Source organism: Anomalospiza imberbis, chromosome 3 (genome assembly GCF_031753505.1).
Source record: "Anomalospiza imberbis isolate Cuckoo-Finch-1a 21T00152 chromosome 3, ASM3175350v1, whole genome shotgun sequence".
NCBI lineage: Eukaryota > Metazoa > Chordata > Aves > Passeriformes > Viduidae > Anomalospiza > Anomalospiza imberbis.
Genome location: NC_089683.1, coordinates 23,633,035 through 23,655,737, shown reverse-complemented (window position 1 = coordinate 23,655,737; position 22,703 = coordinate 23,633,035). Strand labels below are relative to the sequence as shown.

General features: G+C 39.3%; 1 protein-coding gene across 2 annotated transcripts in view; it reads right to left on the bottom strand.

The window, feature by feature from the left end:
- Nucleotides 1–5,652, bottom strand: part of MCPH1 (microcephalin 1) — a 125,433-nt gene extending 119,781 nt beyond the window's left edge. For both annotated transcript variants that reach the window (XM_068183623.1, XM_068183624.1), the window contains exons 1-3: nt 5,533–5,652; nt 3,278–3,369; nt 1,016–1,134 (exon numbers count right to left, since the gene is read on the bottom strand). In XM_068183623.1, the coding sequence (XP_068039724.1) occupies nt 1,016–1,134; nt 3,278–3,369; nt 5,533–5,551 (230 nt within the window). In that variant the 5' untranslated portion in view covers nt 5,552–5,652. The remainder of the gene's footprint in view (nt 1–1,015; nt 1,135–3,277; nt 3,370–5,532) is intronic.
- Nucleotides 5,653–22,703: the final 17,051 nt, after the last annotated feature.

Below are 22,703 nucleotides of genomic sequence, written 5' to 3'. Positions count from 1 at the left end.
CAAAAAAAAACCACACACAAAAAAACCCAAACCCCACAATCAAAAAAACCCCAAAACCAAAACCCCTCTGTGTCTGCAGATATGCATGAATTTCTTTTTTGGCTAATGGACTTGCATCACAAGTTTCCAGGCTGTACTGTCTTACATTTAGGTGCCTATAGGGCATAGATTTGCCCTCCCTCCTTGTGTTCCCCTTTTTTTAAAAAAACAAGCCCAAAATGTTTGCACTTAGACCACTACCTCTCCATGCACATGACAACTGGTACAGGTAAGGCCCTCTTTACTTGATTTATATTCTAATTTCCATCATCACATTGATTTATCGATTGGAGTGTTTAACACATGCATATTCATAAACTGTGTTTTTACCCTTCATCTGAAATCATAGTTAGGCCTCACACGCCCTTTGTAAATTCAGAGAAGCAGCTATGGACTAGCAAATTCTAAAGGACTGGTTGCACAAATGAAATTTTTCTTCAATTTTCTAAAAAATAAATTTAACTTTTTCCATATAGTAGAAGAGAATCTTCATGAAGTTTTGTTCTGAATTCGCCAAATATCTTAAAAACCAGAATACATGTGGATCTTTTTCTTTCTTGCTAGGATTCATTCTGTTTACAGAATTTAAGTACAGAAACAGTACAATGCCCTTGATGAAATGTGCTTTTACATGTGAAAATGGAAGAATTGTATTCAACATAAGTATGGCCTTCACTGTCTATACATGTCATCTGAGAACACAGGAGTAGAACTGTTAAGAAATATACTATGAAACTACTTCATTACATTCATTTTTTAAGAGTTTACATTTTACCTTTTTGTGTAAGTCACATGTTTTATAATAGGAATAATGTCATAGAAAAGTTATCATTTACTCACAGATTCATCGCTATTTCAAGTACATTAATAAAATGGTTTCTGTATTTGAGTTTTCCAATTTAAAAATTAGAAAATTATTATTAATAAAATATTACCTCTGAAATAGGCCATATTCATTATAACCACAAGTACTTACTTTTCCACCCAGAGTACAGAAACTATTTTTACACCCATCTTCTGTGCTTTCTTCCATGTAGTCAAACGTCCGTCTTTGAAGACTACATGGGTCACGTGCTTGTTCAAAGTTTTTGAAACCTGCAGAAATACACAGAGAGCTCATATTTAAGTCTGATAATTGGAAAATACTAATGAAACCAGCTAGCATAGCCCATTTTTAGTGTATACACCATTAGCATAAAGATTTATTCTAAATATTATGTAAAGGGCCCTTATGATCTTTCCCAACCTCACAAGAAGCCTCAAGCAATCAAAACTCCAGTCTCATTAGGCAAGCTAATGCAGGCTAAAGGGATGGAATAGCCCTCTGTTTTCAGTCTCCTCAAGGTTACCATTTTCAGCTCCCTACTCTAGGTGTATCACTAATTTTGCAACATTTTTACTTATATAGTGCAACATAATTTCTTACTCAACAGCCAGGGCAGAAAGCAGATGCCAATATCCAAAGAAATAACAAACATCTTTTAGGCAAGATAACTCAGGCTTAGAGTACAGATAACCTCACTTTTTAAATTAATTTTTCATCAATAAAAATTGCTTTTAGTTTTGAGGGAAAGGCTGAAGTTACTACAAACAAAAATTATATGAGGATGCTTTAAAAACAAGAAATACAGAAAATTAAAGTCAGCACAGGTGATCAAATTTTCAGTTATCAGGCTCCATTGGCAAGTGACGTTTTGAGTTCTAGATACTCCATTTTTCAGAAACAAAGCTTCCTTTGTGGACACTAAGCACCCTACACAGGACTGCTTGATCAGTTGTGACTGTTGAAGTGGTAACATCAATAAAACTCATTTTTTACTGCAGCACCTCCCCAGCCGAATAGAAAGAGCTCCATAACTTTCTGTTGTGTCCCCAGTTGCATCATTATACTTTGCCTGGTCTGGCTGTAGCCATGTCCCAAGGATGCATGATGTAGCTTTGCCTCCAAATTACGGAGGAGCACCACCTTACACCTCCCTCTCACCTTTCTGGCTCACCTTTCCCACTTCCTCCCCTTACCCTGTGCATCTTCTGCTGCTCAGCTGAACTTACTTTGAGATGTCAGAATCAACAATCTAGCAAAAAACTAATTCAGAATTTAATTTTCTGACACAGTGAACCAAATCAGCTTAGTACCACATGCTAAGCCAATAACAGGGAAGTGTCTGGAATAGGGAAGGGGCATGATCATCCCTATTCAGTCATAAGGATATACTAAATAGGCTCATCTGCATCATCTGTCTGCACCATATTTGGTTATTTTGACCATTTTGAAGAATTCTGAAGGCTTATGCTTCTGCCATATTTTCTGTGAGAAAAAAGTCTTACATCATCAGGATAGAATTACACAGGTCTGATAGTACAGCATAGAAATATTACTTGTTCTTTTTACTCAACTTATTTATTGAGAGTTGTGTTTGCTTTAATGAACAACCAGTTACCCTAACTGTTCTGTCACACTCACTCAGCTTACTTCATACAGATGGAGAGGATTTGGGGAGAGCAGCAAGATTTCCTAAATTACAGTAAGAGACATCTACATGTGCCCATTTTAAAGAGCACTGGGAGTCCACACAAGTATTTTTTAGAGCATGAACTGGGCTGTAAAAATCTCCATTAACCAGCAACAATGTGCAAGAAGGGAAGATGCCAGTTTGACTTTGGTCTCTGGTTGAAATGTTACAGCTGGCAATCAAACATCTTTTGCACCTACAAGTCAAAAATATCTGGTACAGAAAAAAATCACTGAGACATATACTGAAACTCTTAAGGTGTATTTTTACTAGCACTTTCTGGAATTGCTCCAAATTTGTGGGAGAGTGAATGGAAGAGTAAAATGTCATGTTATTTGGGTTAGGAAGCATACAAAAACAGAGCAGATGCTTACAAGCTAACAAAACAAAACAATATAAAGTACACACTTATAAACCACAGATTTTCAAGACTTAGATTTGCTTTGCCCATAGTCTGTGGCAAGCCCAATATTTCCCACTAGGAGCATGCTATCACATTAATATGCAAAGAGGTCTGTAGATGTAGAAAAGCTTTAAATGCATTTCCCATCTGCCAGTAGCAAGAATATTACAGCACATTGGTCTATTCTCAGGTCTCCGATTTTCTCCCTTCTTGCCCTTTAAAAACTCATACTAAAAAGAAATATATGTGACAAGTAGAACAAGCAAGCTAATTTTTAATTAAGATCTTTCATATTCCATTTATTTCAAAACAGTGTTCTTACTTTTGCTCCCATAGAAAGAAGCTGCTGTTCAAACGTTTTTGAGTAATTTTCTGTTCTGTTAGACGACCAAACTTCTACAAAGGCAGAAATACCTGGATGAGAAGACAGAAAACAACAACCAATGAAGTACATACCATGGTAAAACTGGTTAAACTGCCTTTCTAATAAAAGTTTATTTTATATATATTGCATTCAGCTGCAAATACACCTTTTAGTAAACTGAGTGTCAGACTTTAGCAGCTGAATTTTTTTTTTGTGTATCTCTGTCCCCTAAATTATAAATTGTAATAATTGTAAATGTAAATAATTGTAATGGAAATAACTTAGAAGTCTGACACTAGCTAACTTTTTACTTCATCTATTTAAAACACACTACCAGCTTAATAAGCAATAGATTTTCTTTACATGACTGGTCACCTTTATCATTATTTAATCACTTTTAATCTTCAGATTAGTTAAAAATTTGAAAACCAGTTGATATAACACAACTTACAGAACAAAATGTCATCACCAGAATAGAATTCTTCCTTGCCCAAACTCCCAGAAAATTTTGCAGAAATATTACTTAACAGTTTCCAATTGACTTCAATTTTCATTTCATACTGAAACACCCAAAATTAAGTACATATAACAGGGGCTAATAAAGTTTCATATCAGTTGCCATATGCAACTTTAGATATTCAGATTTAATTCGCTTGCTTCATTAAGCTGATTAATAAACTCTTCCAGGAATCAAGTCAGCCTTGGTTGAGAATATCTTCAAACAACCAACAACCAAAGATAAAAGTACTGACAAGGAGGGATAAACAAATGAAACTCATAACAATCCCTACATTAATTTTACCTAGGACAGGCACCAAAGTGACCTGCAGTTCCACTGGCCATGCCACTTTCCCATATTAAATGACACATCAGGAAAATTCTAAAAACTGGAGAAATGGCAGCTCACCAAAAACAACTTCATGCAAAGGTGAGACAACTCTAAGAACTCATGAATAAAACTGAGAGTTTCATTTTAAAAGGGTCATCCTTATCAAATATTACTTATCTTAGCTACTAGGATAATTAAGCATATCCTTCTGATTAATTATTATGTAGTCTCATCTGTCTTCTTTCTAAATGAAAACCAGAATAATGCTCCAATTAGTCATAACAATAGTACTTTTATAAAGATTAAAATATTTTTACAATTACTAGAAATATTTTTGACATACAAGAGAAATATGAAGCAAAGCACTTCCTTATGCAAAGCACTGGGAAAAATCTTATTATCAGTACTATGACTTCAGATATAAATGGGAATTTAAGACAAGTCTACTCCAATGTGCTTTTAACTGTGTTCATTCTACAACTAGACTGGGGCAGATTCTGCCAGAGTTGCTTTTTTCCTTGATAGTTCAATCATGAAAAACAACGCACTTGCATTTGAAAAGACAGTATCTTCCTCTTATACCAAATATTTTAGATCTTTCATGGCTAAAATTCTCCGAGAAAAACAGACCAGAACATTTCAGTAAAGGCCTAATTAGAAACTTAAAGGGATGCTTCTTCAAAACTCCATTCACTTGCAGTAGGATCAAAGGTGTATTTTACAATAATCAGTCAATTTTAGCTAATCAAATATCTTCCAGCCAAGGCAAGGCTTTTTGCAGTTTTCGTACAGTTGACGGAAAAGAAAATGAGGAAGTGCTTGGCGTTTTTTTGAACTAGAAGAGCTCTGAGTAGAGATCGGTTCTTGTAAACGTCAGCCTTAGATGTTCTCAGAGAAGGCGGTGATCGCAGAGGAAAATGGCCATGAGAGGGCAACTTGGCGAGGCAGAAATTTTGAGATGCAGAAGAAAGCCACGACTGACCGGAGTAGGAAGAAGAGAGGGGTCGGTGGGCAGTGCCCCACCGGGAAGCACCCTACAGTGGCACACGAGCGGAGGGAGGCGGCCGCCCCTGCCCGCCCCGCCGGCCACGCAGCGGGGCCGGGGCCTGCGCCCGGGCACAGCCCGCTTCCACCCGGGGCCGAACACCAGGCCGCGCCGCCGGGATCGGGCGGGTTCGCGGCGAGTCAGAGCAGCCGCGGGGGAGTCCTGACACCCCGCGACCGCGGGCCGGGCCTCCACAGCGGCCCGTCACCCGCCCTGCCGGGAAGCGCCGGAGCAAGGGCCGCAAGGAAGCAGGGGGCTGGGGCGGGGGCAGCGCGAAGCCCGCGCCGGCTTCTCTCGGCCGTGCCGGGAGAAGCCACCGCACGGCGGCCGAGCCGGTACCTTTCAGCGCGGGCTCCATTGGCGGCACAGCTCGGGAGCTCGCAGCGCCCGCCACGGTTCAAACCCACCTCCGCGCGTGGCCCGGCCCCGCCGCGCCTGCGCACCAGGGCGGGCGGCGGCCCTGCCGCGGCCGGGCCGCTGCGGGGCGCGGGGCGGCTGCGGCGGATCCGCGGCCCTGGTCGGAAAGGGGGCGTGCTCGGCCCAGCTCCGGCCCTTACCGGCGCCGGGGAGGGCTTGGCACAGTCGAATGCTGCTGGAAACGGTGTCACAGAATTAATTAGGTTGGAAAATATTTCTGAGATCATCGAGTCCAACCTATAACCCAACACCACTTTGTAAACTGAGTGCTACGTCCAGTCTTTCCGTAAACATTTCCAGGGACAGTGACTCCACCACTCCTCTGGGCAGCCCATTCCAATATCTAATCACCTTTCCGGTTAAAAAATTCTTCCTAAAATCCAGCCTAAACCGCCCCGGGTACAGCTTAAGACTATGTCCTCTCGTCCTGTCACTATTTCCCGGGACACGAGACCGACCCTTAGGTGGCTGCAGCTACCTTTCACGTAGTTCAAGAGAGCAATAAGGTCCCTCCCGAGCCTCCTCCAGGCTAAACACCCCCAGCTTCCTCGACTGCTCCTCACAGGACTTGTGATCCAGAGCCTTCACCAGCTCTGCTGTCCTTCTATGGACTTGCTCCAGCTCCTCAACGTTCTTTCTGAACTGAGGGGTCCAGAACTGGCCACAGCACTTGGTGACCTCACCAGCGCTCAGTACAGGGGGACAATCACTGGTCCTGGTCCTGGTCCTAGTGTGGCCAGCACACACTACTGCTGATAGAGGCCGTGATGCCACGAAGTTTTGACAAATCCAAACACAGAGTGAATTTTCTGTGTGACCACTCGCTAGAATGAGTCCTAAAGAGGCATTCCTGAAGAATTTTAGTTTGTAGGAAAGTCCAGCATCAGAGGACTGCTGGTCTCTCAACTCTCTGGTGGCTCTAACTGCAGTGTCTGAAGTGAGAAAACAACAGAAAAAGGCAGCAAAATAGGGGTTAGTAAAGAGCACTATGAGACAGTATTTACCAAAGCATGTAAAACTGCTTGAGAGCAACTCTGCTATTAACTGTAGTTAGGGAACCCTAACAGGAGCTGGCTTTGGTGCTCGGAGGCTGGAGTGTAGCAAATGTGATACCAGAGGGAAGTTAGAGAAAAAGTCATGCTTTTCCCAAGGAAAAGTGATAAAATGTATAATAAAATAAGGGAATTAGTGAGTGTAAGGAGATTTGTTGTGAGAGAGAAGGAGCACAGAGGAAAATGATGCAGCATAGCTTTATTATGCAGCTCACAGAGCTCAGGGGTTACTATATAGTTGTACAAATTGGTGCTGTTCTGAAATCTTCAATATGTAATGCTAATTTCATAATTTGAAAAATAATATAGCTGACATGGAAAAACAACAGAGACAACTAAGTGATTTCCATATGAGAAATAGCTATTCAGATAAGGACTTGTCTGCTTGGAAAAGAAACAATGGAAGGGGGAGCTACTAGAGGTCCTTAGAATCATGAGTGTTTGCAGAAGGTGAACATGGATCGGTATGCTCCCAACAACAGCTAGTTAGTACCAAAAGAGACTACCAGATGGGGTCTTCTCAGAAGACGTATTTCCACAGTGTGCCTCATGAGCCTGTGGAAGTGTTCAAAGTGCTGGCAAACCGCATGGTTTCTGAAGCAAATCCAGCAAATTCATGAAAACCAGTTTAAGACTATCAAAAATGTACAAAACAAACTTTCCCTTAGTGGAGCCTTGAACTGTATATGCTGAACTCTGAGAAGGTACAGGGAACACTTCAGATTTTTCTTTTCTTTTCTTTTTTCCAGTCATTTTGTACTGACCTAAAAAGGTCTAGGTGTGGTTCATTATGCACATTTGTACTTTCATGGAGAGACTCAGATCTTGACTCCTAGGAGTCTACTGAGCAGTTGGCTATACTAATGCTTTTTGAGATCTGTTAATCTAGTATGTAATATTTTGGCATTGATGCAGTTTGTTTCATTTCCAGGGCATTGGTATGGCAGTAGATCCCTGGCAAGTGTTGAGCATAAGTTCTTGGGTGCTTCCTCTGCTGAATGTGCTCCTTTCACTTATGTATTCATTATGTGTATAAAGTAACCAGTCAATCTACATATATATGTTTGTTTTTATTTACCTATCCTTTGTACTTCTGTCAGTATGTTACACCGTTCATTGCTAGGCAATAATAAAATATTTTTACCAAGGTTCTCAACTGTGCCTCAAGGAAAAGGGAGTCTTGTCTAATGCAGCGTGTCTGAACATTGATTTGAAGGCAAGTCCAGAAGTGGAGGTAGGGGAGATTTAAACGTGCATTGAAAGCCCTCAGTAAAAAAACCCCACAAGCTGTGTTTGAGCCTTTAGCTGAAAGGCAGTAGCAGGTTTTATAGATGCTAAAGGCAAATGTGCTGAAATGTGCAATTACACCTGTATGCTCCAGTTCTACACTGGTGGAGACAATGAAAAGTAGTAATTGCAGGAAGATGTAATTCATTATCAGAGCAGACTTAGACTACTCATGAGACCACTGGGTTTGGGATGCCCACCTTTTTTATCATGGAAATGAATACCATAGAATACTGAGACTGTCCCACAAATTTACAGTTTTGTCTTAAACGACTGGAGTTTTGACCTTAGAGTTACTTTAGGATTTAATTTAAGAACTTAATTTAAGGACTTAATTTTCAGATGGTGACTAAACTTCAGAATTCCCCTGGTAGTTAACAGTTGTCTGTTCTTGTGCCAGTATTGTCTTGCTGTCAGTTACTCCTCAGAATTTATCATCCTCTGGTACTTACAGAATGCAACACTATATTTTTACAGCTGCTATTTTGCCAGTTTGAACACATCAAGGTGTTTTAGCTTTCATGCCACAATGAACATCTGAAAATGACAATGAATGGGGCTTATTTACATTAAATAAACATAATGTAAATGTCCTCTAAATAGGCTTGTTATTTGGCTTGATGATATGTAATGTCATGGTGTCTATAAAGCTAGGAATATAGCATTAACTGTTATATTGACATGATTTCTCTACAGTCAGTTCTTACTAGGACATACAGGTTATAGAATGCTGTATTAGGAAGAAAGAGTTTCACAGGTTAATTATATTGAGAAAAGAAGGAACTGTGAAAGCTAAAAGTTGTATTTCAGTTGACCTCCTAATCAAAAAGAAGTAATAGTTAAAAAAATAGGTTAAAGCCCTATAAACAGCTGTTTCCTAGCCATCCAAAAATTCTTAAAAAACTAAAAAAAAAAAAAAATCCATCAATGCAATCATTTTCCAGATTTAGGTAAAATACAAAAAAGAGCTGTATTCTCAATTGTTGCTTTGGCAATTCAAAAGATTCCTTTGCAGCCAGCCCTTAATTTATTGATATAAATTGGATGTGGACTTTGGGATGGCAGTTGTAAAGCTACATCGCAGAGACAAGTTCTCAGACATAGAGTTCAGATGGTGGAGTATGTATTACTCCCTGGGACTTGACATTAAGCATATGAAAGATCCCTAGAACAAATAAGGAGGTTTGCTATTATTAAGTAAAGTCTGATTTTGTATATTGATTATTGGGTAGTGTTTGTTTGCTTATTTGGTTGGTGGATTTATGAGCCAATTTCCAATTTGTGCAAACAACAGCTTTAAACTTTTGTTTGTTTTTTTTTTTTTTTTTTTTTAATCTTAAAGTTCCAATTGTGAATTATGTCCCAGATAAACAGCTGCTTCCTCTAAAGTAGTAAATTCCAGTCCGTCAGTTTGTGTATTTAAGACCTGAACACTTGTATAAAAACTGTAATTATCATCTCGACAATGCTAATTGACCATTACAGATGCAGAGGTGGAAAGAAGTGGTTGGAGCAGGTACAAACTTGGATGCTGCCTTCATGGGGGAAGCTCCAGAAACCAGCTCTGATTGCCCACTGTCATTGTCTCCTCTGACAAGGTAAACTTGTTTTCCCAGTAAGCCTAACAGTTCTTGTCTATGCCTGTTTCAGTTTGAATGTTCATTTTTAAAGTAGCATACAAAACTGCATGGCAGCCGTGTTCTGTGCCATTAATACTGGACTGGTAGATACACTTTACAAACTTCACCCTGGGATCCTTTTCTCATAACTATTCTGTGATGAACTAATATTTCCAGCTCATGAGCGTTGGGATTGTAACTGTTTGTTTGTTAGTTTCCAGTTAGTAAAGGAAGCCCTTTCCCATCCCTTCCCCCTGGCTGCACCCGCCATTCATCACGCCCAGCTCGCGCCACAGCGCCCCCTGCAGCCGTGAGGGAATCGCTGCACCTGCCCTGCCCACCGGGAGCCACCAGCGCCCCTGCCGGCTGTGAGCGGAACTGCACCGAAGGGGAAAGGCTGTGGCCGAGGGAAGGCTGGGACTGTGTCTCTGGTTCTGTTTGGTGTTGCTGCTGTTATTGTTGTTTGTCATGTAATACATATATTCTAGAAAATAACTGTTATTCCTTTGCCCATATCTTTGCCCGAAAGCCCCGCAGTTTCAAAGTTATAAGAATTTAGAAGGAAGGGGGTCACATTTTCTGATCCAGTAAGGTTCCTGCCTTCCTTGGCAGACACATGTCTTTTAAGCCAGGATGACAAGATAGAGGAGTCACACCTCAGTAACCTCAGAGGCATTCTAGTCTCTTTGCTTCTCCTCAAGCAGAATGCCTCCTGAGATTGCAAACAGTGGCTTTTTTTGTTCTGCTGTTTTCCTCTTTTGGCTGATGCTTAAAGAGGCGTGTTTTAACTTTCCACCTCTGTTTTAGAATAGTTCATTCTAAACAGATGAGGAAATTCCCATCTCATATTTTTCCTATTTATTTTAGTATATGTTTTGTAGACAATAGTCTACATAAGTAATAGATATTAGTAAAGAAAAACAAAACAAAGCCAGAAAAAGCAACTTTTTAATAGCCATTGTGAGCAGTGTTACTGCTACTCTCAGTCCTTATTTGTGTTTCATGGAACATGGAAAAAATTATGAGGGACATTTATTTCCTGCCATAATGAAAGTGTAGCATTATGGATCACGTAGTCTTACAAAACTGTTGAATGTTATCATCAATGAGATGATTTTTTTCATTTTCCAATGTGAAGTTCATGATTAAGACTATGACATGAAGTATGAGACCTTTTTCAGGAAATGAATAAGCATTTAATACTTTTTACTTTCAGTGAGGCAGTGACCAGTTTAATTTTTTTTTTCTACCCTGTAATTAAGAAATCACTGTTTTTATATCCACAACTAATGTGCTGACACATCACCAGCTTTATTTTGCTTTTGTGAAACAGTGATAATGGGATAGAGATCTATCCTTGTTAAGTTTTAATTCACCCAGCGAGACTGTCTTTTATGCACTGTGACCCCAGAGGCCTATCGTGGAAGAAAAAGTCAGCAACATGCTGCAAAATAACAGCCCATCATGTAATTGAGTATGACTCAACAACATGCTAATAAGCAGGTGTCTGTGTCGTTCATGATGGCGTGGAAGGCTTATGCATTTCCCCTCTGAGCAGTTTTTACTGCCTGCAGTTCAGGCTAAGACTGAAGGGGTCAAAAAGCCAATTTATCTGACCTCTGTACTAAAATTCTGTTGTGAAGGTTTATGATTTTCCCAAGCAATGTAGAACTGTACTACTGAACACAGGCTTCTTGCTTTTCACACATCTCTGTGGAGATGCAGCTCTGGACTATGGAAGACAGCATTAATAATAAATATCTCCAATGCTTCATGATTCTACTCTCATTTGGCAAATCCACCCAAAAGATACTGTTTAAAAACACAGTCCTCTTGTGTGTGTTCCGGCAGGTCTTGCTTGAACATGTGATAGCAATTAGAGGTATCCATCCCCTACTGTGAGCTCCACAGCTTATCTGAGTCTCAGGAAAAGTGATGGTAGGGTAAATTTGGAGTTAAGGCTGTAAACTGAAGTAGGACTCACATTTGCTGCAGCTGACTCATCCAGAAGCAGTGGACACAGCAAAGAGAACAATGGTGTGAACTTATATCTCCCTGACATGAATGATCAAAGCTCATTTGAAAGCATCTAAAGTGCTTTACTTGCCAACTAGCATTTCTAACTTGTATAAAGGATGACATAGTATACACAGGAAAGGAGCTTTATGTTACTGTCTCTTTGGGAATAGGCAGCAAAATGAGGAATATTACTATACTTTTAACTATAGTTTGCCTACATCCTGTCAGCAGAGCTTGTCTCCCAAGTTTAGTAGGATATGGTTAGGTTCAGGCTCAGAGAAGGGGGACTGGTGTGAGCAGAAGTACATGATAGATTCCATATGGGTTAGGGGGCCTCAGTATTGTCTGGAAAACAGCTAAGTGAGGGCAGATGTGTAAAAAGGGGTGTACAGACTTATGAGTGACCTGCAGAGGGATACTGGGGAGAGGCTGTTTGCTCTCTTTTCCTAATAAAATACAAGCATTCAAAGAAGTCTGCAGAAGTCATATTCATAACAAAAAGAAAATATGGTTTTTTTCAACACAAGAGGAACTTAAACTGTAGAACGCCTAGCAGCTTGGCATTGCGGCTGGTAGAAGTGGTCACAGAATTCAGGTGGGTTACTAAGTATTTCACAGTTATGCCTAGTTCAGGAAATCCTGAAGCCATAAATAGGTTGAAACTCTATGTGAGACAGGTTACTGGGTTTGATAAACTCTGACTGAGAATACATATTTTTATGTTTCTAAAGTTTCAAGTTTTGAGAGCCTTGATGCTGTAAGAAAGTTTGTGACTCCAACTGAAGGAGTAATATCTGTAGTGCTGAGTTTAAGACTGTCATTCAGAGTGACCTGAATGGGATGATTGGAACCTTGTTAAATTCAACAAATATCCAAAATCCTGCACATGGACAGGAAGGACTTACGGCAATAATGAAGTGTGGTTTGGGTTCTTTCTGTAGGAGGAGAACATGAAGAAACTGCAATAAGTTCAGTGAAGGGCCATAAGGATGACTGGAACATTTGTCCTTTGAGGAGAGATTGAGGTAACTGGGCTAAGAAATAGAGCAGGTTTCCCAGAGGGGTTGTGGAATATCTGTTCTTGGAAGTGTTCAAGAACACAGTGCACAAAGACCCAAGCAAATATTGTCTGAGTGCAGTGTTGTACCTGACTAGACAAGTTCCCAAAATCCATTCCAACTGGATTTATCCTTTAATTCTAGGAATTTTCAGCTAGATCACCTCCCTGAATTAAATCAGTGCATGACTTCTGAGCAGCAATGCCAGTGCAAAGCAGGGACAGGAACACATTATAGAAGAAGGAGCAGAAGCTCATTTGACTTGGACCAGTGTAAGCTATTGTGGAACTGGTCCATGCCATTTTTCACCTTGTACTGTAGACCAGGACTGTGGTGTTCTGAATGTGAAACAAAACACCTGGAACAAAACCAACTGCAACCTGAAGAACAGGCCTCCTGCCTTCCTGGGACCTGGGTTAAAGATATGATGAGAAAACTTCATACTCTGCTATGATTCTCACATTATTATCTGGTACTGATTTTTCCCATAGGCAATGATGAAGTTGCAACAAGGAGCCTGAGGGCAATCAGGAGAGACTTCAGGGCCTTGGGACAATAGGTTAAGGGATCAGGAGTAGAAGTAGTCTTCACTATCCTTCCAGTTGCAGGAAATGATGCGGGAAGACACTGGAAGAACCAGCAAATTGGTACGTAGCTGTGAGCCTGATGTCACTGGCAGAATTTTGGGTTTTTTGATCACGGGTTGGTCTACGTGACACTGAGCCTGCTGGCAGCAGATGGGATACACCTGTCTCAAAAGGGAAAAGGATCTTTGCATAGCAGTTAGCAGAGCTCACTGAATGAGCTTTAAACTAGAATTAAAATGGGAAGGGGATAAAACCAGGCTCCCTAGAGATAAGCGTGGGGGTGGCATGCCAAGTTTTGAAGGATCATGTGCTAGTGAGGTCCACAATGTGCTCATTACATAGAGCACATTTGAAATGTCCTTATAAAAAATGTGCACAGCATGAGGAATAAAAAACGAGAACTAGAAGCTTTGGCTCTGTCCCATATCTATGACATCATTGGCATAAGACAAAAAATGATGGGAAACCTATGATAGGGTTCTATAATGGACAGTTATAGATTTTTCAGGACAGATAGGCAGGCAGTTCCAAAATGTCGTAAGTCAAGTGGCACAGAAGACTGGCTTGGCTGAGCAGGGATCTTCTAGATCTTAGGAAGAGGAGGAAAATGTATGGACATAGAAGACAAGGACAGGCAACATGGGAGGAGTACAGAGATGCTGGTCATTACTGTAAGGATAAAATTCCTGTTTCCAAAGTTTGATTAGAGTTGGGAAGGACAACAATAAGGGATTTTAAAAATATGTTAATATCAAAAGGAGAATCAGAAGTAATATTAGTCTGTTGCTGTTGGGGTCTGTCACCACCTAAGCAGGGACATAGACAAAGCAGAGATGTTTAATGCCTTTTTTGCTTGTTTTCAACACTGATGATGGCAAATTGAATATGAGTCAGCAGTGTCCTGGCAGCCAGAACTGTGTCCCGGGGTGCATCAGGAGCAGCACTGCCAGCCAGTCAAGGGAGGGGATTTTCCTTCTCTACACTTCACTGCTGTAGCCTCCACACTTTTGTATGCAGTTTTGTGTATCACAATATAAGAAGGACATCAAAGTATTAGAGAGTCTTCAGGTGAAGGGGACCATGATGTTGAAAGTTCTTGAGGACAAGACTTAGGAGAAGCAGCTGAGATGACTTGACTTTTTCAGCCTGGAGAAGAGAAAACTGAGAGGTGACCTCATGGCAATCTAAACCTTTCTCAAGGCAGGCAGCAGAGAGGGAAATGCTTCTGTCCAGCGCTATGTCACAAGGAAACAGAATGAAGCTGTGTCAAGGGAAGTTCAGACTGGAATTAGGAAAAGGGTCTTCACTGAGCAGGTGGTTGGTTACTGGAGCCAATTCCTGAGGGAAGTGGTCACAACACTAAGCCTAACAGAGTTCAAGGAGAGCCTGGTTGATGTTCTTAGTTATATGGTTAATTTTATATAGTCCTATGAGGGACAGGGAGTTCAAAACAGTGATCCTTATGGGTCCCTTCCAACTCGGTGTATTCTAGAATTCTGTGAATATTTTACTACTAGGAATGCTGTTTTCCAGAATGCTACAAAGCATTTAGTTTTTAGTGCAGCATTTATAAAAGGTACTGATAGAGTCAACTGAAATTCTCATTATTTAATGCCTTTTTGTGTTGTACATTCTAATAAAATGATTGATCCTAAAAATTGCTTTGCTTTAATTCTGTTTGTCCATCTCCCTCCTCTTTTTCAAATGTGTTTAAACAGCATCTAGACTAAGAACTGCAAAAAGGTTTTGCATGCTTCCAGCTCTGCTTAGCTAACCTGTTATCACAGTAAGTGGGTGGATGAAGTGTAGCAGAACAAAATGTAACTCTCAGTACTTGTGAAAGTAGATCGTAGTCAAGCAGCAAAGGAACAAATGACAAATGTTAGATAAATGTCCATTTGTGTTCAAGTAGAGCCAACCCATTTTGATTGTTTTTATTGCTCATCATTTGTTTTTGGTCATGAGGGACCAAACTAATCTTTTACACAATTCTAGTGAAGCTAGTAATGATTATGGGCCAGCTAATGTTAAATGGAAAAAAATTCAGGAATGAATTTTAAGAAAGAAGGTAAATGGCAGGTGGGAGACTTGGGAGTGCTAAAGATTCACCCATTTGCTTTTCAGTTGTTTGAAGTTGGATTCTAATTTCTCTTTCATCAAGGCAGAGATAAAATATATTTGTATCATCAGAATACAATGAACTCTATTAGAAGAGTCAGCAAATTTGTCAGACTGTTCAAAACATAGCAAAACAAGATAAAAGGATGCTCTGCATTTAAGAGTGAGCTACAGATATATAGATCACTTAGCAGGAATTTGGAATACGAACAGTATTTGTTATGCAATACCCCAGTGGATATGAAAATTTAAAGTGACAAAAAGATCTACTGGAAAAGCTGAAGAGATCCTCAGACTGAAAGATACTGAAACCCAGAGACAGATAACAGGACTGTTATTTGACTTTTATAAGGCATCCCAAAGTTTTAGATCAAAGATTGTTTTAAAAAGTCTGAGATCATTTTGAAGTGGTTATCTAACTAAAATTTCTGCCTTCTTTCACCTCCTGTAGTTCTGATACAGTGTAACACAAAGCTAGACATTATGTGAACTAGGAGATTACCTTGTTCTTGCTGCATTATGTTAATTTGCCACATGTATGTTACATTTCTGTATGCCTATTGAAAAACTTGAAATCTATCCTTTCATGAAGCCCAGCAGCACTGCATAACATTTCCAAAACTAATTTCTGTTAATCTAGTTGAAATTTTCACATTGTTTTTTGTTGTCTGGAAATTAAGGCCTGAGACTCATGAAGATATGGCTAGGCATAAAAACACTGGGCTTCAGACCCATGACTAGACTTCTTCTGATAATTTTGCCTATCTTTCAGAGTGGCAAATACAAAGCATTTTTGTTGCTAAGGTATGGACCTATAGAGAAGTCACTATGGAATTAATCTGTTAATTTGTAGAATAGGAGATTATTTAATAGCTGCCAAAAACTCCGCTGTTACCTTGAAACAAGTGAATGATTGATGACCCTTTCTCACTGACTCTTGAAAAATATTCACAAGAGGCAATGTATGTACAGGGATTGTTACAGTTGAATGACAAATTCATTGCCTGTTCACGGCCTATGTTAATTTCTTTTGTCTTGATAAGTTGCTTATAATCTTAGAAAATAGCATCTGCCTTCCTCTGAAACAAGACATGTAGAGAGGTTTGGGTTGAACATCTCAAACTGTTAAAGGATTTGTAAAAATGAGGCCTAAACCCAAAATTCTCAAAAGTGGCAGAACATCAGGGCAAAGCTCGTGGCACTCTCATGTAGGACTTGCAGATAGCAGCAAAAATGTGTCGGGCGATAAGGGAGTGAATATATTTCTGGGAAAAAAGTTGCATCACTAGACTTGCTCAAATAAAAAGTACTATATAGACTCTCAAATAGGATTGTAAAAGTATTCATGCTCTAGGAATATACTCTGTGATGTGGAATTCATCTGCTTTGCCTTCCAGTTGGAACAAGGAGTTCTTACTGGCAATATATTGGGTTATAAAAAGCATTTTAATGTTTCTTAGGGCTGAGGAAGAGACAAGGTATTCTTTCAGAAAGAAACTTCAGGAGCAGCAAAGCTTGGGAGAAACAATAGAATGAGTGAGGTCTGTGTCTTTTTTGAGGGAGGTCTTTGTCCTTTCTATAAGGGAAACAGTTTGGGTCTAGAATGTGGGTGTCTTATTAGAAGCCTAGAGAAAATATTACTGGAATGATGTATGCTTTCCAACAGTTTGACAAGTCTACTACAAATTAGATTCATCATAATTATGGTGTAACAAATGTCAAGAGCATTTTGAATTTTACAACTACACCAAGGATAACATTTCTCTCCTCTTGTTTTAAATGCAGAGACCTTAAGTAGTTGGACATGCAATTTTCATACAGTATATCCATGATAAAATATCTTTGAAGGTGAAACAGGCTTAGCTTAAGAAACAGGCTAAAGAAATTATCCCTTTCATACACACAATGGTAACACCTTTGTTATTTGCTGTCTCCTCTTAGTGGCAGTAAGCTGTTAGATGTTCACACTGCCTAATCTGTGTCCAGGTTAAAAGAAACATTTTCTCCTCCAAGACCTATTTCTTTGAACAATGTTACTTCATTTTAGTGATCTGTTTGAGAAAAAATTGGAAGGGGAGGGGAGAAAAGAGCGGGGTGCAGAAGGAACTCTTCAGGATGAGAAACTTAAATGTGCTTCATTATGAAAGACAGCATATTGTCAGCTACAGCCTCATTTTTGAAAGTGATGTTGTGCATGGCCTCTCTACTTTGCATTATTCAGTGGTGATCCTTGTTTTTTCCAGACTGTGACCTTATATTGTATGAGAAATTAATTTGGGACTTTATTCATATCTGGCCTCAGTGAGACAAAGGAACACTAGCCTCTGGGACAAAGTCCCAGACCTGTCTGTGATCATAACATCAGTATCACTACACCCTGAGGATGAAGATAGGCTATGGCACATATTGCTGCTAAAGTTATGTTTGACTGCTGAACACAAGACATGTACATATTTAGGGGGTAGGGGCTGGGGTGGAGCAAGAACAAAGAAAGAAACTTCTGCTAGTAAACAAGCACATTGGATTTTAGAAAAGCAGGCTGTATCCATCACATCACAAGAAAGAAGCATGCCAGAAGATGATCTTTACTTGAATCAAAGATGATCAATGCTTCTGGTTACAAAGAAAAAATCAGGACCATGATCAAACTTAAAATGCTGTGGGGAAAGCAGTTCCTTAATTTTAAAACAATTCTTGCATCACTTTTCAATATTACTCGAGTTTCAGAACTCACCTAGAAACTGAAAGGAAAATAGCTAGCAATTTTTGCAATAGTTTTATTTTACATCATAGGAACATTGCTCTTGTTCTCCTGATCTGAAAGGCTATCAGATCAACAGAGATAAAGACATTATTTATTAAATTCAAGGGTAACCAAAGTGATTCATAGATAAGGACCAAAGGGTTTCATTTTTGGATATGAGCAGGTACCAACAAAGTAGCATAGGGGAGCTCATGTAAAAATTTTTACTTTTTAATGTGAGAAACCTGCAATGATGTATTTTCAACATGTCAGGAGAGGCATCTGTTTTCTTTGTCTGATCTAATCCTTCCTACTACCCTGAAGCAAAGGAATGCTATCAGAATTAATTAGTTACCAATTGTTCATTGTTTTTTTCCTTGGTGCCCTTATGTCCTGTTAAACACAGCAGAAACATTTCCACTCAAGTTTCATTTTTTCAGAAGGCTGTAATTAATTGTGATAAAATGGTGCAACTCTGCTATTTTGACCGGAGCATGGAGTAAGCATAATAGATTTTTACATGTTCTTTAAGATAAAGAGCTTTACTCTCTCATTAACAGTATTTGAAACCAAAAGGAAGCACAGTGAACAAAACCGTTTCAGGAAAATGAGAGAGTAACAGGGAAGGAACATGGCTAAAGTCCAGGTAAGAGTGTCAGGAAGGAAGCAGATCTTTGGCAATGACTGTTGGCTGCTACACTTCTTCATAAACATAAGAAAGAAAAATGAGAATCATTTAGGGAAAAAAAAATGAGAATCATCAGCCATGTAGTTTTCTCACTGAATTGGTCAACTGCTTTTACAAAGCAAAGCCACTACTTAGTGACTGTGAGTTCTTATAGAATCAGGAAATGTTTTGGATTGGAAGGGAACTTACAGATCATGTAGTTCCAAACTCCCTGCTGTAGGCAGGGACATCTTTCACTTGACCAGGTTGTTCAGAGCTCCATGTAGCCTGGCCTAAATTTCTATTATACAAGGAAGAGAAAATAGGACTTTCATTAGTACTGGAAATGAAAAGTGTTAAATTGCATGTGCTAATATTGCCTGGCACCAACAATGATATCCTTGATGCTTCCTGCCTGCCAGCAATGCCACCTCTTTCTTCCATCTGAAAACAGGTCAGTCTCTGCTCACTGCAATGTATACTTGAGGTCTATATTGAATCTGTCCTTAGACAAATATTGTAGCAGTAAGCTATATGTAAATAAGTCAACAGGGATTTGTACAGACTATAAAAAACCCCCCACCCAAGCTCAGAAATCAACTAAAAATTTTAGTGTTAGTTCCTAACAGAGAAGGCTAATCCCCACTGCCAAAATGCTGTGTTACTTTCCTTTGACAGACTATCATAACACCTGCCTTGCTGCTTTTTTGACCTTGCCATTGTCCTGCCTTTTCTCTCTTGAAAAACAAATGGTAAAAAAAACCCCCGAAAAACCAAACCAGCCTATTTGGGACCAGGAACAACAGCTGCAGAAATGCCAGAGTCTGCAGATGCCTGCCCCTTGGTTCTTGGCCAGCAGCTGACTGGGACATTCAAAGAGGACAATGTGTGAGTGAGGAGGTCAGTTCTGCAGTATTCATTCTTCTTGCCCAGGCTGCTTCTCTGGATCCAAGAGGAGACTGCAGCTTGCAGGAGTCTCTGTCATGTGAACAAAAAGTGACTTGTGATAAGTGCACCCATAGCTCAGGTGGAAAAATGTAGCTTCAGACATAGCTCTAGAGTCCTTCTGTTCTATCATAGTTCATCTGGAGTGACAGATCTTCTCCTCAAAACAAATACAACCCTGCTGCCATGGTGTGAAACTGCTGCTCATAGAGTGGGCCTGAATGTTTTTAAATATCTGTGGTATTTCTGAGTGCTTGGAATGTCTATACTGTAGTCTTGTCTGCAAGAAGGTTGATATTCATTCCTTAAGCTGGCAGTAGATGTGGACTGAACGTGCCACTGGAGATGCATAGGACAATTCAAAACTTTCACTGTGAATAAAGACTGGGAATAGAATAAAATGGGATATTACCAAGCTGGATTTTGCTTCTCTCTAGATAGAACTCTCTTGGAGCTCAGACTATTTCTCAACTTTCTCCAGTCTCACAAATTATCGCTTTTTTTTCCCCATACTGACACAATGTGTTTAGTGTGGTTGATGAAAGGCAGGAGCATCTGGGACAGTAAAATGAATCAACTAATTTGTGAGTTGAAAAAGCAATAGGAAGGCCTTTGGCATCTTACAGATATCTCTGAAAGTGATTGCTTGTACAAGCACACCCAACTCTGTATGATTAGATGGATGTTCAAAGGATTTGCTTCATGGATGGAGAAAGCATGTAGTGATCTGGAGCACCATGGCTAGGCTGATCATCAAGAATCTAGCTAATTATTGGCTAAGATTATAGATCTTCCCAAGAAACAGAGAATCATAACCATTTTTGGTTTTATTTAGGTGGTCTCTATACCTGCAGACATTGTTTGTTATGATTTATGACTTTGCTGGGTATGCTACAGCTGTTACCTTGGAAATTTGCCAGTGACTTTGTTTTAATATTCTGACACACTGTTCCACTTCCAGTGGGAGTAGCAGACCAATAGAGATATTGAAGTGTTTCTTCTGTTTATTTTTCTAGCTTTTTTAACTAATTCAGGATTACCATACTTTAAGAAGCAGAGTAGGTGTTGGTTGGCATAATGGTCCTAGTATTGGTGTATAGAATGTGTTGGATATTTTAACTTCTTAAAATGTGAAATTACCAGCTCTTCTATATTTGTCTTTGTTTGTTTATTTATTTTAAATTGTATTTATCTGACAGATCAGAATAATTTTCAGGATCCAGATTATGAAAATTCAATAGAATTCCAGGATCCAAATAGAAAAAGAGGTACCATCCGCAGTTTTAAAGTATTTTTTTCTGTCCGTCTCTGAAATTTCTCTAGCTTACTGGTTCCTGAAGAAACAAGGCCAAAGAAGCACTGCCATTAGCACTAGGTCATGAAAGTATATTTGGATGATTTTAACTTTAAATGTTCTTTTACGATATTAGAATGCTTTAGCTCATTTCATGTTAAGTCTGACCTCATGGAAAGTCGTGGAAAGTTTCTTCTGACATTTCTTTCAATTGAAAAATTGAATTTCTAGCAGCTATATGTTTTTCAGCCTACCAACTAATAAAAGTGAATTTTATAACTGGTTAAAACAAACTTCTACCTGTAAGGAGTTACATCATTATTTGTCCAGCTTGTTATTCCTTTTCTCTTCAGCAAATTAATGATTCTTTACAAGCTCTACCATAACACTGAAGACATATATAAATGTGCTTTGTTTTTTTTTTTTTTTTCTTGCTGTCCCATAGGAACTCCCTCATTAAGTCTATAGACCTGTACACAATTCTTGAACTTTGATTTATTTGTATTCTGTTGTCTCTAGGTAAGTTTATTCATCCTGGTCCAATGATTGAACTTGTTTAGTTTGTAGCTTGGAGATTTTTTTCAACAGCCAAAAGCAAAGAAATAGGCATATTTCAGGATAGGTCTTCTGTGTGTATGACTGTCTTTCTAGATTTATTAAATTAATGTCTAGAATATAGTGTAGGTCTCCGGGTGCCTTTGAATATGTAGCCTTAGGAGGTTTTAAAGCATGAAGTTAATTTTTATTTGGGAAACGGTAAAAATGATACAATGACCTTCTTAGATCTCCTGACAGACTTTTTTTATAGGCAGGCTTATATAGGTCTCGTTAGGTATTAAGTTTTTGCCAAATACTTATTTTCTTCTGGTGCTAGTATATATATTGCATGGAAGCATGCTGACAAACTAAAGAATTCATACATAAAATTACCCATTTTAAATTTTAGTGGATAGTCTGCTGTATTAGTCTGCAGGTGAGCTGATTACAACAAAGATCCTGACTCTGCACTTTCTTGCAGTCTGCATGAAATATCTCTGCTATATTCAACAAGGAGAATGCTGCTGAAATTTGGTCTAAAAATCCTGATTGTGTTCCCCAAACACTCTAAAACATTCTACAGCTGAAAAAGAGAAAATAAAATCCACCTGGCTGATAGGTGTTTTCTTTAGGAAAGACTGAAGAGCCGTGGTTGTGTATCCCACATTAGGAAGCTGTATCTCATAGATCTGCTACTTTCCCCTTTCCTAAGGACTTTGACAGAGACTGACTGTACTAGTAGGTCTCACTCACATCTCTGAGAACAGTGCAAACGAATTCCCAAGATCATTCCTGCTGGTACATGATGCTGAGATGTCCTCTGTCTAGCCACAAATCCTACCTGCAAACACACACAATAGAGCCAAGACAAAGCTGCTAAGTTCTTGGTTTATTAGGATATCTTCTTGTATTCATCTAGCAATAAATATTAAACAATAAAAAGGAAGTTCATGCTTAAATAGACCTAAACCAATTATGATTATTTAACATCTTATTGTATATGAAAAGAATACTATCAAAACTAGTACATACTTTTAAAGAAAAGGACAGCAGCTTTGATATAGAAACAACTAGATGGTGCTCATCTGCTTTTGAATTTGTAGGGCTGCAACACAGGTGATTTAGAGCAAGAAGATATGGTCTCTAGGAAAAACTGTGTCATCAGAA